Source organism: Aaosphaeria arxii (assembly GCF_010015735.1).
Source record: "Aaosphaeria arxii CBS 175.79 unplaced genomic scaffold BU24scaffold_7, whole genome shotgun sequence".
NCBI lineage: Eukaryota > Fungi > Ascomycota > Dothideomycetes > Pleosporales > Aaosphaeria > Aaosphaeria arxii.
This window is the reverse complement of record NW_022983480.1, coordinates 1,319,444-1,335,768: the sequence shown is the minus strand read 5'-3', so window position 1 is coordinate 1,335,768 and position 16,325 is coordinate 1,319,444. Positions and strand designations below refer to the sequence as shown.

The 16,325-nt window shown below is 49.3% G+C and overlaps 8 protein-coding genes across 8 annotated transcripts; 5 read left to right on the top strand and 3 right to left on the bottom strand.

The window, feature by feature from the left end:
- The first annotated feature begins 232 nt into the window (after positions 1-232).
- BU24DRAFT_374751 (sucrose transport protein-like protein) lies at positions 233-2,699 on the top strand. Its single transcript, XM_033524573.1, has 4 exons — positions 233-691; positions 745-1,469; positions 1,520-1,907; positions 1,979-2,699. Exons 1-4 carry the CDS (start codon positions 594-596, stop codon positions 2,409-2,411), a joined length of 1,644 nt encoding a protein of 547 aa, XP_033381225.1. The 5' UTR covers positions 233-593; the 3' UTR covers positions 2,412-2,699.
- Positions 2,700-3,550: 851 nt separating this feature from the next.
- On the top strand, positions 3,551-5,738 carry BU24DRAFT_260854 (NAP-domain-containing protein). The gene is made up of 5 exons (XM_033522495.1): positions 3,551-3,716; positions 3,885-3,964; positions 4,073-4,783; positions 4,838-5,154; positions 5,208-5,738. Exons 1-5 carry the CDS (start codon positions 3,670-3,672, stop codon positions 5,256-5,258), a joined length of 1,206 nt encoding a protein of 401 aa, XP_033381224.1. The 5' UTR covers positions 3,551-3,669; the 3' UTR covers positions 5,259-5,738.
- Positions 5,739-6,218: 480 nt separating this feature from the next.
- Positions 6,219-6,838, top strand: BU24DRAFT_352604 (P-loop containing nucleoside triphosphate hydrolase protein; the record flags this gene model as incomplete). The annotated part of the gene is made up of 2 exons (XM_033523739.1): positions 6,219-6,404; positions 6,488-6,838. The coding sequence occupies 2 exons, from the start codon at positions 6,219-6,221 to the stop codon at positions 6,836-6,838; spliced, it is 537 nt and encodes a 178-aa protein (XP_033381223.1).
- On the bottom strand, positions 6,819-7,988 carry BU24DRAFT_260828 (Ham1-like protein). The gene is made up of 5 exons (XM_033522494.1): positions 7,751-7,988; positions 7,568-7,684; positions 7,432-7,505; positions 7,181-7,362; positions 6,819-7,122 (listed from the first exon to the last, which is right to left on the bottom strand). The coding sequence occupies exons 1-5, from the start codon at positions 7,817-7,819 to the stop codon at positions 6,989-6,991; spliced, it is 576 nt and encodes a 191-aa protein (XP_033381222.1). The 5' UTR covers positions 7,820-7,988; the 3' UTR covers positions 6,819-6,988.
- Positions 7,989-8,762: 774 nt separating this feature from the next.
- Positions 8,763-10,792, top strand: BU24DRAFT_352266 (uncharacterized protein; the record flags this gene model as incomplete). Its single annotated transcript, XM_033523722.1, has 2 exons — positions 8,763-9,139; positions 9,193-10,792. The coding sequence occupies 2 exons, from the start codon at positions 8,763-8,765 to the stop codon at positions 10,790-10,792; spliced, it is 1,977 nt and encodes a 658-aa protein (XP_033381221.1).
- A 1,185-nt stretch (positions 10,793-11,977) lies between these two features.
- BU24DRAFT_425490 (ribosomal protein S3Ae) lies at positions 11,978-13,503 on the bottom strand. The gene is made up of 4 exons (XM_033528749.1): positions 13,322-13,503; positions 12,726-13,227; positions 12,571-12,672; positions 11,978-12,514 (listed from the first exon to the last, which is right to left on the bottom strand). Exons 1-4 carry the CDS (start codon positions 13,441-13,443, stop codon positions 12,473-12,475), a joined length of 768 nt encoding a protein of 255 aa, XP_033381220.1. The 5' UTR covers positions 13,444-13,503; the 3' UTR covers positions 11,978-12,472.
- Positions 13,504-14,332: 829 nt separating this feature from the next.
- Positions 14,333-15,163, bottom strand: BU24DRAFT_260719 (uncharacterized protein). The gene is made up of 2 exons (XM_033522493.1): positions 14,644-15,163; positions 14,333-14,579 (listed from the first exon to the last, which is right to left on the bottom strand). Exons 1-2 carry the CDS (start codon positions 15,002-15,004, stop codon positions 14,485-14,487), a joined length of 456 nt encoding a protein of 151 aa, XP_033381219.1. The 5' UTR covers positions 15,005-15,163; the 3' UTR covers positions 14,333-14,484.
- A 435-nt stretch (positions 15,164-15,598) lies between these two features.
- BU24DRAFT_260683 (uncharacterized protein) lies at positions 15,599-16,116 on the top strand. The gene has a single exon (XM_033522491.1). The coding sequence runs from the start codon at positions 15,674-15,676 to the stop codon at positions 16,034-16,036; it is 363 nt and encodes a 120-aa protein (XP_033381218.1). The 5' UTR covers positions 15,599-15,673; the 3' UTR covers positions 16,037-16,116.
- Positions 16,117-16,325: the final 209 nt, after the last annotated feature.

The following is a 16,325-nucleotide window of genomic DNA, read 5'->3' as shown; positions in this document are numbered from 1 at the left end:
TCTGCATTTGCATGTTAAACATTAATACAGTGTACAGTGTGACTCGACAGGGTTGAGGTGCCCTTTGGTCTGTGCTGCGTGTCCTGTACTTGTTGGAGCGGAGCCACCTGGGCAATGGCAAATGTGCATGTATTATTATTGTACATGCACGGGACGGGGTACTGCGAACACTAATACATACTTCCAGCACTACCAATGACCCCCGAATCTTGAACCCTGACAATCTGTGATCCTTTCATACATCTATCTATCTATAAGCGACCCAGTCCGTCTTCCGTATCTCGTCTCGTATCATCTCATTCCGCCGGCCAAGCCCCTCCACCCCCTTCAGGCGGACGGGCTTACGTGCCCTTGTAGGCTTGTATGTACACAGCATTCCGAATTTAAAACCAATGGATCCCCATCTCATGTAACTTGCATTCCCGTGTACCATTTGCGACGTGTGCTGCCCTTTATACAAATTCAACCGCCCAATGCTCTCATCAACGACCCGGTAATACGAAGCCGTTCGGAGAAGCCCCGTAGTTGTGTACATTGTTAATTCTGCCCCAGAGCAAGCTTGCTGGGAGAAGAGGAGGGAACTACTCGCAAAAATGCCAGGTATCCCGCAATGGTCAGGGACGCCGTCCATCAAGGGCTCGACTGAGGCCATGCGCATGGCTCTGCTCACGACATCTCTCATCGGACTTCAGTATGGTATACACAGTTCACGTGCCTTGTACTGTTGTGCTGAACGGTTAATAGATTCACATGGAATGTTGAGATGACCTACTGCACCCCCTATCTCCTCGAGCTTGGTCTGACCAAATCGAAGATATCTTTGGTGTGGATCGCTGGACCGCTCTCTGGCCTCATTATGCAGCCCATCGTTGGCGTTGTTGCAGATAGATCAACGAGTAGGTGGGGTCGCAGGCGACCTTTCATGGTGGCAGGGACGGTCCTTGTGTCCATGTTCCTATTGCTGCTAGGCTGGACGAAGGAAGTAGTCAAAATGTTCAGTAACAACATGGACGAGCAGGCGACTAAAAGCGCAACGATTGCGCTCGCTGTATTTAGCATCTACGGAATCGATTTCGCCATCAATGCGGTCCAGGGAAGCTGCCGTGGCCTCATAGTGGACACCTTGCCCATACCCAAGCAACAGATGGGCAGCAGCTGGGCCAGTAGAATGGTCGCCGTCGGATCTCTCGTCGGGTATGGCGCGGGAGCGATTGACCTTGGTGCTATCTTTGGGCCAATGCTTGGTGATACGCAGTTCAAGCAACTGACCACCATCGCAGCGCTGTGTCTCTGTCTGACAGTCGGTGTGACGTCCTGGGCCGTCACTGAAAAGGTGTTGCTCAGCGACGGTACCGAGGAGCATGAGAAGCAGGGGCCAGTGCAGGTCCTTTCAACGATTGCGAATAAAGCGATGAATCTGCCGAGGGGGATCGCGGCCATCTGTTTCGTGCAGTTCTGGGCCTGGATTGGTAAGTCACCCATCTTGATTGAGAAGACTGGAGATTGACAACCACATCAGGCTGGTTCCCATTCCTATTTTATAGCACCACCTGGGTAGGAGAGATCTATCTGCGTTACGAAGCTCCTGCAGAAGTCAAAGCAGCAGGAGACTTGACAGGCCAAGTCGGACGTATTGGCAGCACCGCCTTAATAGCGTTTTCCATCATCACCTTTCTCATGTCTGTGGTCCTCCCGTGGTTCGTCCGAAACCCTGAGGACGAGGGTCCTGGATTCACACCTCGTCCTCCGCAGAGTATAGCATCGTTCGTGACCGAAGTCGAGAAGTACAAGCCTTCCCTTCTCACGGCTTGGACCGTTTCCCATTGCATATTTGCGGGTTCCATGATGATGGCACCGTTCGTACAGTCGTTGCGGAGTGCCACCTTGATTGTGGCCGCTTGCGGAGTGTGAGTGCCTACCTACCTATTACATCTACCCATCTGCCACATGAGCCAGCCACGCTAATATTCAATGCAAGGTCCTGGGCTATAAGCTGCTGGGCACCGTTCACGTTCCTTGGAATCGAGATCAATCGACTGGCACAGCCCAATCGATCGAAGTATGGTCATCTGGCACGGAATTCGATCGAGATGGAATCACCAGTGCTATTACACCTCAATCACGCACTGGAAGAGTCGCAAGAAGCCACGGCAGAGAGCTCTGGTGCCTACCTGGGCATTATGAACTTGTATACAACGCTTCCACAATTTGTTGGGACATTTATATCTTGGGGAGTCTTTACCCTACTGGAACCTGCGAAGAGCACCGGACTCGATACCGAGAGTGGGATGGAGGGACAACGGCAAAGTGAGGGGCCGAACGCAATTGCAGTCTGCCTTTTCATCGGTGCCCTCTCGGCAACAGTGGCGGCCATGGCGACGAGGCGGCTCAAGAGATATCAAAAGCATTGATAGGGAGGGTGGCAAGGGAGAGGCGCATCGCATGGGGTTGATTTGCAATGTACTGTCACAAACGAACCAAAAAGCACACAACAATACCTGTAGTGTAGGGTTTGTAACCCCTCTAACCATATGGGCTGGTAATCGTGCGTTGCTTGAGAAATAAAGTGCTGCGAGTAGATAGCTGTATGTTCTGGTTAGTCCAAGTCGCGATCGCCATACTTGCCACAAGAAGCCTAGAGGCCGATGCGCAGAAGAAAGTTTAAAAAAAATATAGAAAACATATGGAAGGTATCTGCCCTTTCGTCTCCGTCTTTTGCGACCTATCAAGTATACCAGCATTATCATGAAGTGAGTAGGTAGGTACGGATACCTAAGTACCCAAATAAGTACTACATACAGTACCAAGGTGGTCGTGTCTTCTTCCCTTTGCCCCGGAATACAGATTGGACTGATTCTTAGGCTGGCATATAATATTTTCGGGTATGGTAGAATAGTTAACATATCTAACGAGAAGATAGCCTACACAATTCGAATGACCTGGGGTGTGGCGAGAGTTGAGGGTGGATTCTTTCTGGAAAGAGTTGAATGGGTGGGAGGGCTACGATTAGTTAGTGGATAGTGTGCCCGCCGCCTCTTTTTTTTTTCTCCTTTCGCCGCCAACAGAAAACAATTCTTGCAAACGCCTTGTTGGACATTGGGAGAACAATTAAATTACAAAGATTAATTGGTAGGCTGTGATAACTAATTGCAAGTATTATTACCAATACCTAGTTTTGTGCAGTTGAGTGTGGCCACGAAAAAAAACAACGACTGGATTACTATTAAGAAGGTTAGCTAGTATTAGACTATTAGTAGGGCTTGTCTTCCTGTTTGGCCTCCTTCCCTCCTTCCCTCCTGCCCTGCCCTGCCCTGCCCTTATTACCAGTGGTTACCTGCCTTTTCCCAGGTACCTCTCAGTACTTACCAGTACTTACCAGTACTTACTGTGTACTTTACCACCCAAGCGTTTCCTATTATCTCTCTCTTTAGTTACCTTGTACCTGCGAGTACCTTACCCTCCCACCACTGACACACACGCACACACACACACACACAGACACGCACCAACACACCCACAACCACTACCACTGCCACTGCCACTACTACCACCTCATACTTCCTCCTCCTCCACTCTCCCCTCCTCCCCTTCTTCTTCTTCGTTTTTACACCCTCACTCAACATTTCCCACTCCCATCTACTCCGCTCCACACAATAATCTTCCTTCACCATGTCCGAGCCAATTCGTAACAAGAAGGTCGACTCCATCTCCGCTCCGTAAGTCTTTCTCTTTCCCTTCTGTTGACCCCACTGTTATAATAAATTTCACCTCGACCCCCTTCGTCGTTCCTAATCTAACGCCAACAATCTCCGTCACCATCGCCTCCACCTCCACCACTACCACTACCAAACGTTATCACTAATCTCTGTCATCAACCATCACAGAACTCCACAGAACACACCTGCCAATGCCGCTCCCATATCGTCGCGAGCGCAGCAGCCCGGTGTGGCGAGCATCAAAGAGGGTGAGTGCTAGAATTTACCCCAGTCTACCAATTTTGCCCCTCCCACCCCGCGCAACTGCCCCATCTCAGGGCTTGACCGCTAATTCATATTTTTTTCCCTTCACACAGAGGAGCTAGATCGTGCCGCCGCCGGCCTATTCGCTGCGAATCCCGCCCTCGTCTCCATGATGCAGGCCAAACTCGGTTCATTAGTCGGTCGCTCAAGTGGCTACATTGAATCCCTTCCTGTTTCCGTCCGCACGCGCGTTGCTGGCCTCAAAGGCATCCAAAAGGAGCATTCAAAACTCGAGGCCGAATTCCAGGAGGAGGTCCTACAACTTGAGAAGAAGTACTTCGCCAAATTTACCCCTCTCTACGAGAACCGCGCAAAGATCATCAACGGTGCCACCGAGCCCACCGAGGAGCAGGTCAAGGTTGGCGAGACCAAGGATGAGGACGATGAGGAAGACGAGGAGCTCAAGGAGGAGGCCAACAAGGACGAAGGCAAGGACGTCAAGGGTATCCCTGAGTTCTGGCTTAGCGCCATGAAGAACCAGATCTCCCTTGCGGAGATGATCACTGACAGGGACGAGGCTGCCTTGAAGTCTTTGACTGACATTCGCATGGAATACCTCGACAGACCAGGTTTCCGACTGATCTTCGAGTTTGAGGAAAATGAGTTCTTCACCAACAAGAGCATCACCAAGACCTACTACTACCAGGACGAGAATGGCTACGGCGGCGACTTCATCTACGATCATGCCGAGGGCGAAAAGATCGACTGGAAGGCAGGCAAGGATCTGACCGTTCGCATTGAGAGCAAGAAGCAACGGAACAAGAGTATGATATGACTCCAAGGCCACTGGCGTGAACAGCGTGCTAACAGTCCCCCAGACACAAAGCAGACCCGTGTGGTTAAGAAGACTGTACCCACGGAATCCTTCTTCAATTTCTTCGATCCCCCTAAGCCCCCGACCGACGAGGATGATGACGCCGCCTCAGACATCGAGGAGCGCCTCGAGCTTGACTACCAGCTCGGCGAAGACATCAAAGAGAAGCTCATCCCTCGCGCCATCGACTGGTTCACGGGTGAGGCACTGCAGTATGAAAACCTCGAGGATTTCGATGAGGGCGAATTTGAGGATGAAGACGATGAGGACGAGGATGAGCTTAGCGATGACAGGGATGATGATGAGGAGTCAGACGACGAGGTATGCAATGACCACTCCTGTTTGCCTAGCCACCACCACTCACTCATATACAGAATGACGGCACAAAACCTAAGCAGGAAGCCGCTGAATGCAAGCAGAGCTAAATGGCCCTTTCGCTCGACCATGGGTTCTCAGCCACATATCACTCGACCGGCCCGCCATTTGACGATCTGGATGCCGGCATCGACATGCATTTGACGATTTCTTGGTGGCCCCAATCATGAAAACACCGCAGACTTTGTTTTCTTTCTCCTTTATCCCTCTCTCAGCCCTGCACCCAATTGTAGTCCCTCGCCCGCCTTCGGCATAATTTTCGATCCACGCCGGAGGGCATCCACAGCAGTAGACTAGCTATCGCGCAAAACATCAATCATTTAGCTCTCTGCACCCCTTTGGTCTCTCTTCGGAGCACTGAGTGTATGCCCCGGAACGACAATGAGAGCAGCGCAAAGACATCAACCATAATCTCGGTCATGGGATCAATTTACCTTTAGACGAGTGTAATCTAATTGACACAGATGCTTATGCTTGTTGACAGCTAGTCTCCACATGAGGCAGCACTTACTTGTATTTTGAACATTCACACGGAGAGGAACGGGGTCCCTTATAGCATGGATGCGTTCTTTCATTGCGTTTTCTTTGCAAAAGTTTGGAGTGACGGTTGTTAGGGTAGAATTGGAAACCTCATTGCGTTTTGACATGGAATTTTGTAACTTTTCGTCATGAATACGTGTCGTTGGCCCCCTCAACTTGCTCAATATGCCCAAAGCACCATTCTCTGGGGTGCAAACTCGACAACAGAGCCATGTCCCTCCTATGTAGTACCTGATTTGGCACAAGACGAGAATTGTGGCTGAACGATGGCCAAAGTGGCGGGACAGCTGCCCCATCGGCGGGGTTTTCGTCATTTTTCCCGGGTCATCTTCGGAATTGAGGGGAAATCTTGTCGGAAATTTGTCGGCATCGCTTCATTGAAAATAGTGATAATCACACCACGGCTTTACGCAGCAATTTGATTGAGATACAATCCCTTTATTTCTCACCTCTCGCATATTTTTTCCAACATGGCGCGTCAGAATCCCAATATCGTGGTGACCGGGACACCTGGTGTGGGAAAAACTACACATGCTGAGCAACTGGCACGGAATCTTGGGTTCAAACACCTTAGCGTGAACCATATCGTGAAGGATGAGGGTTTCCATGAAGGAAAGGACGAGGAGACGGGGAGTTGGGTCGTAGATGAAGACAAAGTAAGTTTCTTGTGGCAGATGTTCGATCACCGTCATGGAACATTCTCAATCGTCACGAGGAGATCTACTAACCGCATCTCCAGCTTCTCGACTACCTAGAAGCCGCAGATATTTCTTCCTCAGGCGGCAACATCATAGATTGGCATGCGTGCGACCTTTTCCCAGAGCGTTGGGTGGACCTGGTGATTGTGCTGCGCTGCGACTCCACCGTTCTCTACGACCGTTTATCCGCGAGGGGCTATAAGGGCAAGAAGCTGGATGAGAATATGGACAGCGAGATCATGCAGGTGCTGCTTGATGAGGCAAGAGAGAGCTATAAGGAAGAGATTGTAGTCGAGCTTAGGAGTGACAAGAATGACGATGTGGATGGCAATTTAGAAAGGATAGAACAATGGGTGGAACAATGGAAGAAGGATAATGCTGCAGAAGCTTGATGCCTTTCGTTCATATCGAAAGGACGAAACCTCACATTCACTTGATGGGGGAGTACCCAGTAAGTTGGAATTTCTTTCTCTCCCTCAGGATGCCTACGAGAACCACAACAACCATCACCGCACGTAAGAGCCCAAGAGTCAGGGCTGCAATCAAGCATCTACTCGGCTAGCCAGCCATTCCTTAAGTTTGTCCAGTGCCTTGCCCCGGTGTGAGATCTTATTCTTCTCAGACTTCTCCATCTCTGCATACGTTTTCCCGTTATACTCGAAGCATGAATCCCATCCTGTTGCAGGGTTAATATTCTATCGTTGTCGCTCATACAGTGCATTTAGATAACTGACCGAAAACTGTAGGGCCTCTGCTGGCAACCAGCTTTCCATCCGTACGGCCTTGGAAGAGTACGGGCTCATGACCTGGACCCTCGCAGTACGCGAACGTGCAGACTGCTTGCGCAGACTTGTCCTCAAATCCATCCAGCATGTGGTGTAGTTTGAGTGGGCCTAGCGAGAGCATAAACCATTTTCTGGCAGTACCGTTAGCAAAGACACTGCAAGAAGATGTCAAATTACTCTCTGACAATTGGGAGGCTCACATATATGGGCCGGGGAGATCATTCATAGCCTTGAAGCACAAGCATGTATCTTCCACCAATACAGGCCCTTGCACCTGCACATTAGATATGTTAACGTAACTGAATGTATGCAATGACGCGGGTCAGATAGACTCACGGCCTCAGCTGCGCGGCGGCACTTATCCGTCGTGACTTCCTCAACGGTTCCCTGTATTTCCACAAGATCTACATTCTGACTTTGTAACTCGATCACGCCTTCAAGAATTGCTTGAACCTACGTTCGTCGTTAGTATATTATATTTAATTGACAATCCATGTTGTAAATGGGGACATCTTTCACCTCGGCTAGTTTGTTCTTATTGCCTGTGATGAAGTTCAAACGGGCTGGGACTGTGGGCGCGGCAGCCATGTTGACTCTCTCTCAATGCCTTGAATGGAATCTCTGGAAAAGAACGGAGCTAATTGGTCTTGTGACGAATGATCCTGGTACGAGGATGGACACTGAAGTGTACACTGTGGGCGCTTGTATTTGCAGAAATTTTTGGATTTGAAATTGCTAGATTCTTAGGACGGTTGTGCTCGTTGGTTTTCTGTGAGGGTGATGAGGGCGTATGTCGAACAAAATGATATATGGTAAGTGGTACCTATTTGTATTGCCTCATGAATGATTTTCGGAAGGACCACGCTGCTCAATTTGTGCCTTGCCAAACTGCTGAATTGATAAGCAGAGGACGGTGACTCTTCTACCGAGTTGTCAATGTACAGCCCTCGGCAACTCAGGGGGGTTGCACCCTTGATACATGTGTACATACGTATATTTAGTTCAAATGCTACTGGAGCTTGATCCTATAGCAATGAGTCAAGAATGTAATTATGCGCTGAGAAGAGTGCACGATCTAATTGTCGGATGTGATTGCTCAAAGGCGAACAGCCAGTGATTAGTAGTATTTAAACAGGTACTGAAACAGCAGTTGGCTTTGTCAGCTTGATTTATTACGAGTGTATGTCCTCCAAGCAAAACGACAACCGAGGAATCGGATGAGGGAGAGCTTTTGCGTAGCCTCATTCGGGTCAATTAAAAATGAATAATCTTCTGCTCAGGTACTTTGGCGTTTTCTTTTCCCTACTCACGCTCTCGATATGTATTTGATGCTGCCCTTTGCGCCCTTCGCGTTCCCTTCGCTTACATCGGCTGACCTTTCCATTCTTGTTCTAGTTCTCATTTATTATTAGCCCATTCGATACAATCACTATTTGCGTCCATGACTGACTTTGTTGCTGACAGACAACATCACCAACACGTCTCTGGCGCCCAGGGACGCCGTTGAGACCTAATTTGATTCATCGAAACAATGCCCCTCTCCCCCAAAACAGTCTTCTTCAGCGTTTATGGATCTCACACAGCCGTACGCCTTGCCTTTCTTCCGCTGTGCTACTTCCTCGTCTTCAGTCCGTTCTTAGTGCTACTGGTGCGATACTATGGCTACGATCAGGAATTTGTACAGAGGATTCCGTCCAGGTACAGAAGCCCAGATGCGCTGGCCCAAGTCTTTGCGGCACTGGTCACCGTAGGTTTGTTCACGAGGATATTGACTGGGACGAAATTCGGGAATGGAAGCATGCGGGATGGACACAAGCGCAATGTCAATATTTTACCCTACTGGATACCTCGCCTTAGACACACTCCCAACCTCCTGTTCCGTGGAGATAGCTGGCTTAGTAGCATAGTGTATGTTAACAATTGCTCCATGGTGATCATCGCCAATATTGACACGCGGAAAGATCCTCTTCCATTACCGATATTGTAGGATTCAGTCTGGCAGGTATCAAACATGTCCTCATTCTCTCGCCCTCTGTCTTGGACCGAGTTGTTGGGAATACCGACAGCTTTGACCAGGCTGAATCGTCGAAGTGGTCCATTATATCAAACTCCATCGGATTGCCTAGCACCAACAAAGCGCAATATCTACAGCTCCAGCCCGAGATTCGACAACAGTTCGCATCCGCGTTGTTCAAGGGAGAAGAACTTTTGCATATCGTCCAGGCATCAGTTCGCATCCTATCAGAGTCACTACCTGACTTGATAACATTCAATTCTTCACTGGTTGACCAGTTGCCGTGGGAAAGAGTTGCTGGCATAGAATTAAGCGATGGTACGGAAGAGGCGGAATGCGATCTATATGCTCTTGTGAACGAATACTTTTCCAGTGCAATCATCACGCCTATTACGGGTCTCCAATTTACAGAATCTTACCAACTTCTAGCCAGCGATCTGGCGACCTTGGATGAGTCCTTCTACGCTTTAGCACTTGGTTTACCACGGTTCTTCCCGCTTCCCGGATTGCCCGGTGCAACTTTAGCCAGGAGACGATTGCTTCAGAACTTTACCAAGTTCTTTCACGACATTACGTTTCCTCCCACGAAAAAGGTAGTAGCGGACGACGAAAGCGTCAGTGGTGATGAGGACACAGATGCGGAAACACCAACACCAATGACTGTCTTGAACGAGCTATTCTCGCAGCATGATGTACCAATGGAAGTACGTGCTGCCATTGCACTTGAGGCTATCAACAAAATCAGATCACAAGCAGTGCCCTTAGCCTTCTGGGTCCTTTATCACATTTACTCCTCTTCGGAAGCCCAACCCAAGGATTCCAGTAAAGAAGCGAACCCTCTTGAGAAGATCCGGGGAGAGACCAAAGTTTGGGCTCATGCAGTCCAACCACCTTCGATTCATCCGTCCTTTCCCTCTCCGCCTCAAATCACATTCGATGCACCGTCCTCACTATTCTCTCCAACTACCTTGCCCTTCCTACGCTCAACAATCTTTGAAGCGTCCCGGTTGTATAGTGTCTCTGTGACGACAGCAGTAGTCACGAAACCAATCATATTCACTCAAGCGACGTTCCGAGCAGGCGAGGAAGAGGAGAAATGGCAGCTTGATGTAGGGTCTTGCATTGATGTCGGCTTATCTCGGCAACTCATCAATAGGTCTGCTGCAAATTACCTGGATCCACAAAGTTTCAAACCAGATCGTTTCGCGCACACACAGTCACCGTCTCCACTTGCAGCTACGGTCTTCGAAGATTCGAACGAGCTAGTGAATGCCCTGCTCGTGACAGTGGTTGCTGGAATCACACAGCTATGGGATATCAGTGCTGCACCCAAGAAGAGTTTCTTTGATCAAATGCAAGAGGCACAGGCTGCTGCTACTGGCCAGAAGAATCTCGTTAATAGCAGCAAAGAGAGGAACACCGGGACTTGGCAAATGCCAAATACAGTTGACGGGGCCAGCTGTAAAGTGCCTAAAGGCGAACTTCGAGTTAGGATAAGGCGGAGAGAAAATCTCGAAAAACTGAAGATTGGCTCTGTGCGTATATAGAGTTGCCAATGAGGGGGCTTCCATCTGTTCGACTCCTCTTTGGATAAACACATCGAGAAAAAACTGTTTCTTCAGTCCTCCATGTCATTGGAAAGTCACCATATGCAACATATGCAGGCAAAACACTGATGGACCACTGGAAAGAAACCAAACGTATCAGTCTTCTGCTCAAAGCGGTCAGGCAGGCGTGAGCACCCCCCTATGTGTTATCTCGATCGTTCGATCCCATCCCAATTAGTTGTTGAAGCATATTTGATAGGGCTGCGTTCTAGGCACAATCAGACCATACCACGTCACCAAGATGTACGCTGTACTTAATCAAAGGGCACCTGTTGGCACCACCCATCTCGAGAACCATAGACTGCGGGCGCAATGCATGATAGACCTGGTCATCACTTGGCTTCCCAATCTAACCATATCCACATGCACATTTTTGTGTTATCGCGATCGTACGAAGCGATGAATGGAAACGAAATCGACTAAGTCGTACCGAAGATGCGCAGCTAGAAATTGGCACATTCCAAGTACGTCTCTTGAGATCGTTTGGTGATTTCCAACGTCAGAAAAGCGGTGAATTACACACTAAGGATGCCTGCTTCCACCGGGCTAGCATCCGTACTTCCCCGTCATCATGAACTTGAGGTGAATGCATCACGAGCACGAGGCAGATATACCGGTTCGTCCGTGGGTAATGAAGCCTTCAATTCTTTTATCCCGTCACGAACGCGCTCTAAGATGGTGCTTCCACTTCCCCGCACAAAGATCTACGCTGTTGGAACAAGTCCATGACTCGCTGCGACGCCAATGAATGCATATGCCCATGCGGTGCATGTGCACCAACTAGATTATACTGAACGTACATACGTCAGTACTATGAAGCGCTCAATCACAAGAGCTTAATACTCATAATAGATTGTAAGCAGGAAAGAAGGTAGCACGTACGCGATGATGATCTTGTCTTAAAAACAAATAGAAGAGCAGGGGAATAATGACAACAATTTGGAGATGGTTGTTGCTACGTCAGCCTGAACAGACGTAATGCTAAGGGGATATTGTGAAAAATATCGGAGTGGAGGAAATGCAGCATACACATTGGAATGATACTAAATGTATAGACCGCTTCAAGAATATCATAGGGTGATTTAATGTACCTTGCTGGCATGGGGAGGTGACACTATAAATGCAGGGGTTGTTGCTATGATAAAAGGCTGGACATCGACGAGTCCCCTATTTTTGATGAGTTGACAAAGTGGACGCCGTGCTACGAAGCAGCTCAAAGGACGGCAAGAGTACGGCATAGGCCGGCCATCCATAACCAAGGAAACAGGTGAGACATAAGTTCTGGATAAGATGGCATATGCAAACCCACTGATATTGTGAATGGGAGGTATTGCCCACAAAGCAACAGTAAAATTATCTGCGTTAAAAGTTGTCGTCCAATCACTGAAAGGTGGTGGCCTTGTTCGAAGGGATATTGTCAATTCCAATTCATATGCACTTTTTTTCTTCAACCACATGAACACCGATATATGGATTGTTTGCACCCATGCACGCCATCACTGCCATCAGATGGTGAAAAAGGTTATGTCCATTTCATTCCGTAACATAACACCTTTTGGATGCCCATATCATGTCGAACAAGTTGAAAAGACCCAATGAGACCCCTCAACCATGACCCGCTTAAACGCTCTCAAGGACGGTCTCCTTGAATTCCCGCTCGACCTGTGTCGTTGTATTAGCACATGCAAACATAAACGTCGTTATGAGGTTCATCATACCTTCTGGCCTGAGTCGTCCTGGCTTGACTCTCCGTGGAGGCCGAGGAGGGCACCCAAATCGAACTTTGGTTGCTTGAGGAGCTTGACCTTTCGGACGTGGACCTAACGACGAATTAGTACTCCTCTCTTGAAGCCAATTAATTCCCATAACATACGTTCTGGAGAGGGTAGATGCCCTGAGTAGACTTCTCGATCTCACGGCCAATGACCTCAGGAATGAGCTTCTGGGTCAACTGGGCGAGTGTGCATGCGCTGGCCTCACGCTGAATGATCTCGGTCATCTTCTTGCGGATTGCGCGGATCTGGGAGGAAGCGGCGTAGGTGGTCTTCTTGATCTGGTTCGGCCTTCGCTTGGTGAAAGCAATGGCGAAGAGGCGGAGGAGGTAGTCATCGGTGGTCTTGACGACGACGTTGGCCTCAATGAGGGTCTGCCACTTGCGGACGAGGGAGCGGAGCTTGTCAGAGGTGAAGTCGAGACCGTGGAAGTTGGTCAAGCAGTTCTTGCCCTGAACCTCGTCGACTCGGAGCTTGACCTTGCGGAAAGCGTGGTCCTCATCTTTCTGGAGATCGGCGAGAGAAACTTCGACTATCCGGCCCTTGAGGGCATCGTTTGCGTTCTTCAGACCGGTGGTACGGTTGACGAGGGTCTTGCCGACGCTGCAAAAAAATTGTCGTCAGTCTTGTTGATTGCAAAGATCGAGGTGCACTCATGAGGAGCGTCGAATTGTGGGATTGGGAAAAAAAGACATACTCGCGGATCTGGAAAGTGGAAGGAGCCTTGATGTTGTACCAATCCTTCTTTGCGAAGGCATCGGTCTTCTTCTTAAGACCCTTCTTTCCCTTTGAGAGGCGCTTGTTCTTGCCGACAGCCATGATTGCGACGTTGGTGCTGAAAGGTCGCTGTCGTGGGGCTGGCTTGGTGTTGTCGTCGTCAGTTTGTCGTAGGAAAATCGAGAGCAATGTGGAAGTGCCAAATTCGCTTAATGAGCTTGGGCCATCTGTCACGTGCGATCTAGCCCAGATTGATTTTCCCTTCTCAGGGTTGCGATTGGTCGGAGCCGGATTTCGCCGATTGATGGAGTGACGACGGGTTTAGTCAGCAAAACATCAACCATGAACAACTACCTCAAAGGCAAACAACTTCCGGGTAATACACTGACACCTTTTTCATCTTACATTCTTGGGAGTGTGAAAGGGAGATATTTTGCCTAGTACATACAGAATCAAGGTATGACAATGCGTAAGGTACTTAGGTTACGCAGGATACTATACATCACCTATACTCACTCTGCATCGACTTATCACAGACATGTTAACCGCGATTTCATCTTTCTTTGATAGTTTGTAATATTCTACCTAGACATATCATGGTATTGCGATATAGATCAGTCGCCTAACTCTACCAGTTTAGACTCAACTATACTCCTCCATTGGTTCTCTACGAAAGGTGTCTCATGCACAAATGCACAAATGCACCGGTACACCCCTCCCTTCAAATCTTCACATTCGTACACCAACCTCGAACATCTGTCGTGGCCTAGAGAGGCCATCGATACACAGAACCTAACTGGGTAGGCGAGGGCAGTGGCGAACTGGCTCTGGCTATACATGCCATCGGCCTTCCACACGTACACGAGGGGACGGTGGTAGAATGGCCTTGCAGAAAGGCCTAGTACATATGACTATGCTCCCACCTGGTCGAAATTGTCTCCAGTATTAAGTCAAAATACTGCATGACACTTCTTTGTAACTCTTCCATCACACAATGGAGAGCCTGTCGACCTTAATGCAGGACCAGCCGTCGCCTCTGTTGGCGGTGCGTAGTTCCATCGGATATACCGTGGCAGCATTATCGAAGTAGTGTTAAGTCACTACATTCTCACTCATGATCTTGCAGTCCTTCCGTGGACTCAATCATGTCTTGACAGTGGTACACTCATGACGTTGGCCATCGTAAGGATTTTGAGATTCGCAGAACTTCTCAAAGTCAGGAAAGCTGATATATCCATCTGTAGAGCTGTTAAAGGCTGTCCATGGTTGGGGCGGTGACCAAATTTTAAAAAAAAAACTGACCCTGCTTCCTATACTGCTGGACGTAACGATCGCTCTCACTCCTCCATACGGCAGGCCTCTCCGGTGAATACAAAGGGTTCGTTTCCATTCCATTGGACCTGGCTCCAGGCGAAGGAATAGGACTTGGGATTGGGGTTTCTCCACGAGGTGTTGATGGGTGGGAGGCAACCTTAGCCAGAAGAGCGGACGCGCGAGTGGGACTACCAGAAGAGTCTCTCCGAGCAACGACAGGAGCCTGGGTTGTGCTGATGCAAGGCGAGGAAACAGTTGAAGGCGTCAGAGGTGGGCGGCGACTGCTTGATCTGTTGTGCTGCGGTGGCTGTGTGGGGAGTGAATAGTATGACCTGGCGTTGCTTGCCATGGTGGAGGTTCGTTGTATGGGATGATTGTATGTGGATTTGGTCGATGGTAGCGTTGAATAGAGTTGAGTACAGCTGAGTACAGCTGAGTTGAGTCGGGTTGGGGAATTGAGTCGAAACGGGTTTGCGTAACCAGAGGTACGTTGAGCGTAGGTATTGGATTGGGAGGAGAGCAGGTTTATGTGTGTGGAGTCGAAGCTGGAATGACGGAGTGGAAATTCACGAATAGATAGATGGTGGTCTGAAGGAGGCGTTAGTGGTAATAAGTAATAAGTTAATGCATATCTCAGCAATGGGTACGGAGTAGTAGTGGTAATAGTATTAATGGGCTTGGGGAATCGGGAGTGCGCACCATCCACTGCCCAGACGCCATTCACCCCATACTACTTCCATTACTCTGGGGCCTGTATTATTGTGTACGTAGGCGTGTCCAGGTCCAGTAGTCCAGTACGAGACTACGAGTAGACACAAAAGGTTGTATGCGAGTGGCAGGGGACCCCAGCCGGTGTGTATGCTATTATGCTGCATCATCAGCCGGGCTCTCCCACTCCACTGAGTCCACTCCCATTATTGAGAGTCCACTCCACACAGTGGCACACACATCATCATCCTTTTCCATCCCAGCCCATCCCCATTATCCTTTCTTCCCCCTACCTCCCCCTCTTGGTGTAATGTATCATCCTGTAATACGAGTTTTCGTCTCTGTCTTTTCTTTCTATTCTTCCATTCAGGTCCTTTCTTCTCTCGGCCCTGGACACGCCGCAAGCCTGGCCCGGCCTGGCACGGCACCTGCACACACACACACACACACACACACACACACACACAACTGCACGCACGCACTTGCTTTGCATATGCAGAAGTGGGCGAGCGCCGCAAGAAAACGTGGACCGTTTAGAACAAACACGCAGCTTTCCGGCTGCGCTGTCATCCGCTCATACGTCCTGACTCGTCCTCAGTCCGACACACGACTCCATTATTCTCCCACTTTCGGCTCAGGGGATGCATCACGTATCTATTTAGCTTGTATATAGACAATTACGCACTGCTGGATGTAGACCGATAGAATGTCATGTTACGGCATGGCATAGGATGTGCTGGCTGATGGCCACCGCCGAACTGTCTCGTTACTTGGCCGACGACTCAAAAAGCATAATTCTCTATGCCTAGGCAGGCAAGTGTAATGAGTTTGTTCAGTCCGAGTTGGAATCATCCGGCCTCGGTACTGTTCCGCCACGACCCTCCTCCATCACAAAGCCTTCGACCTTGGTGCGAGAACTGCGTAGATGATTATCATGATGGGGCGTTAAGAAACGCTTTCCC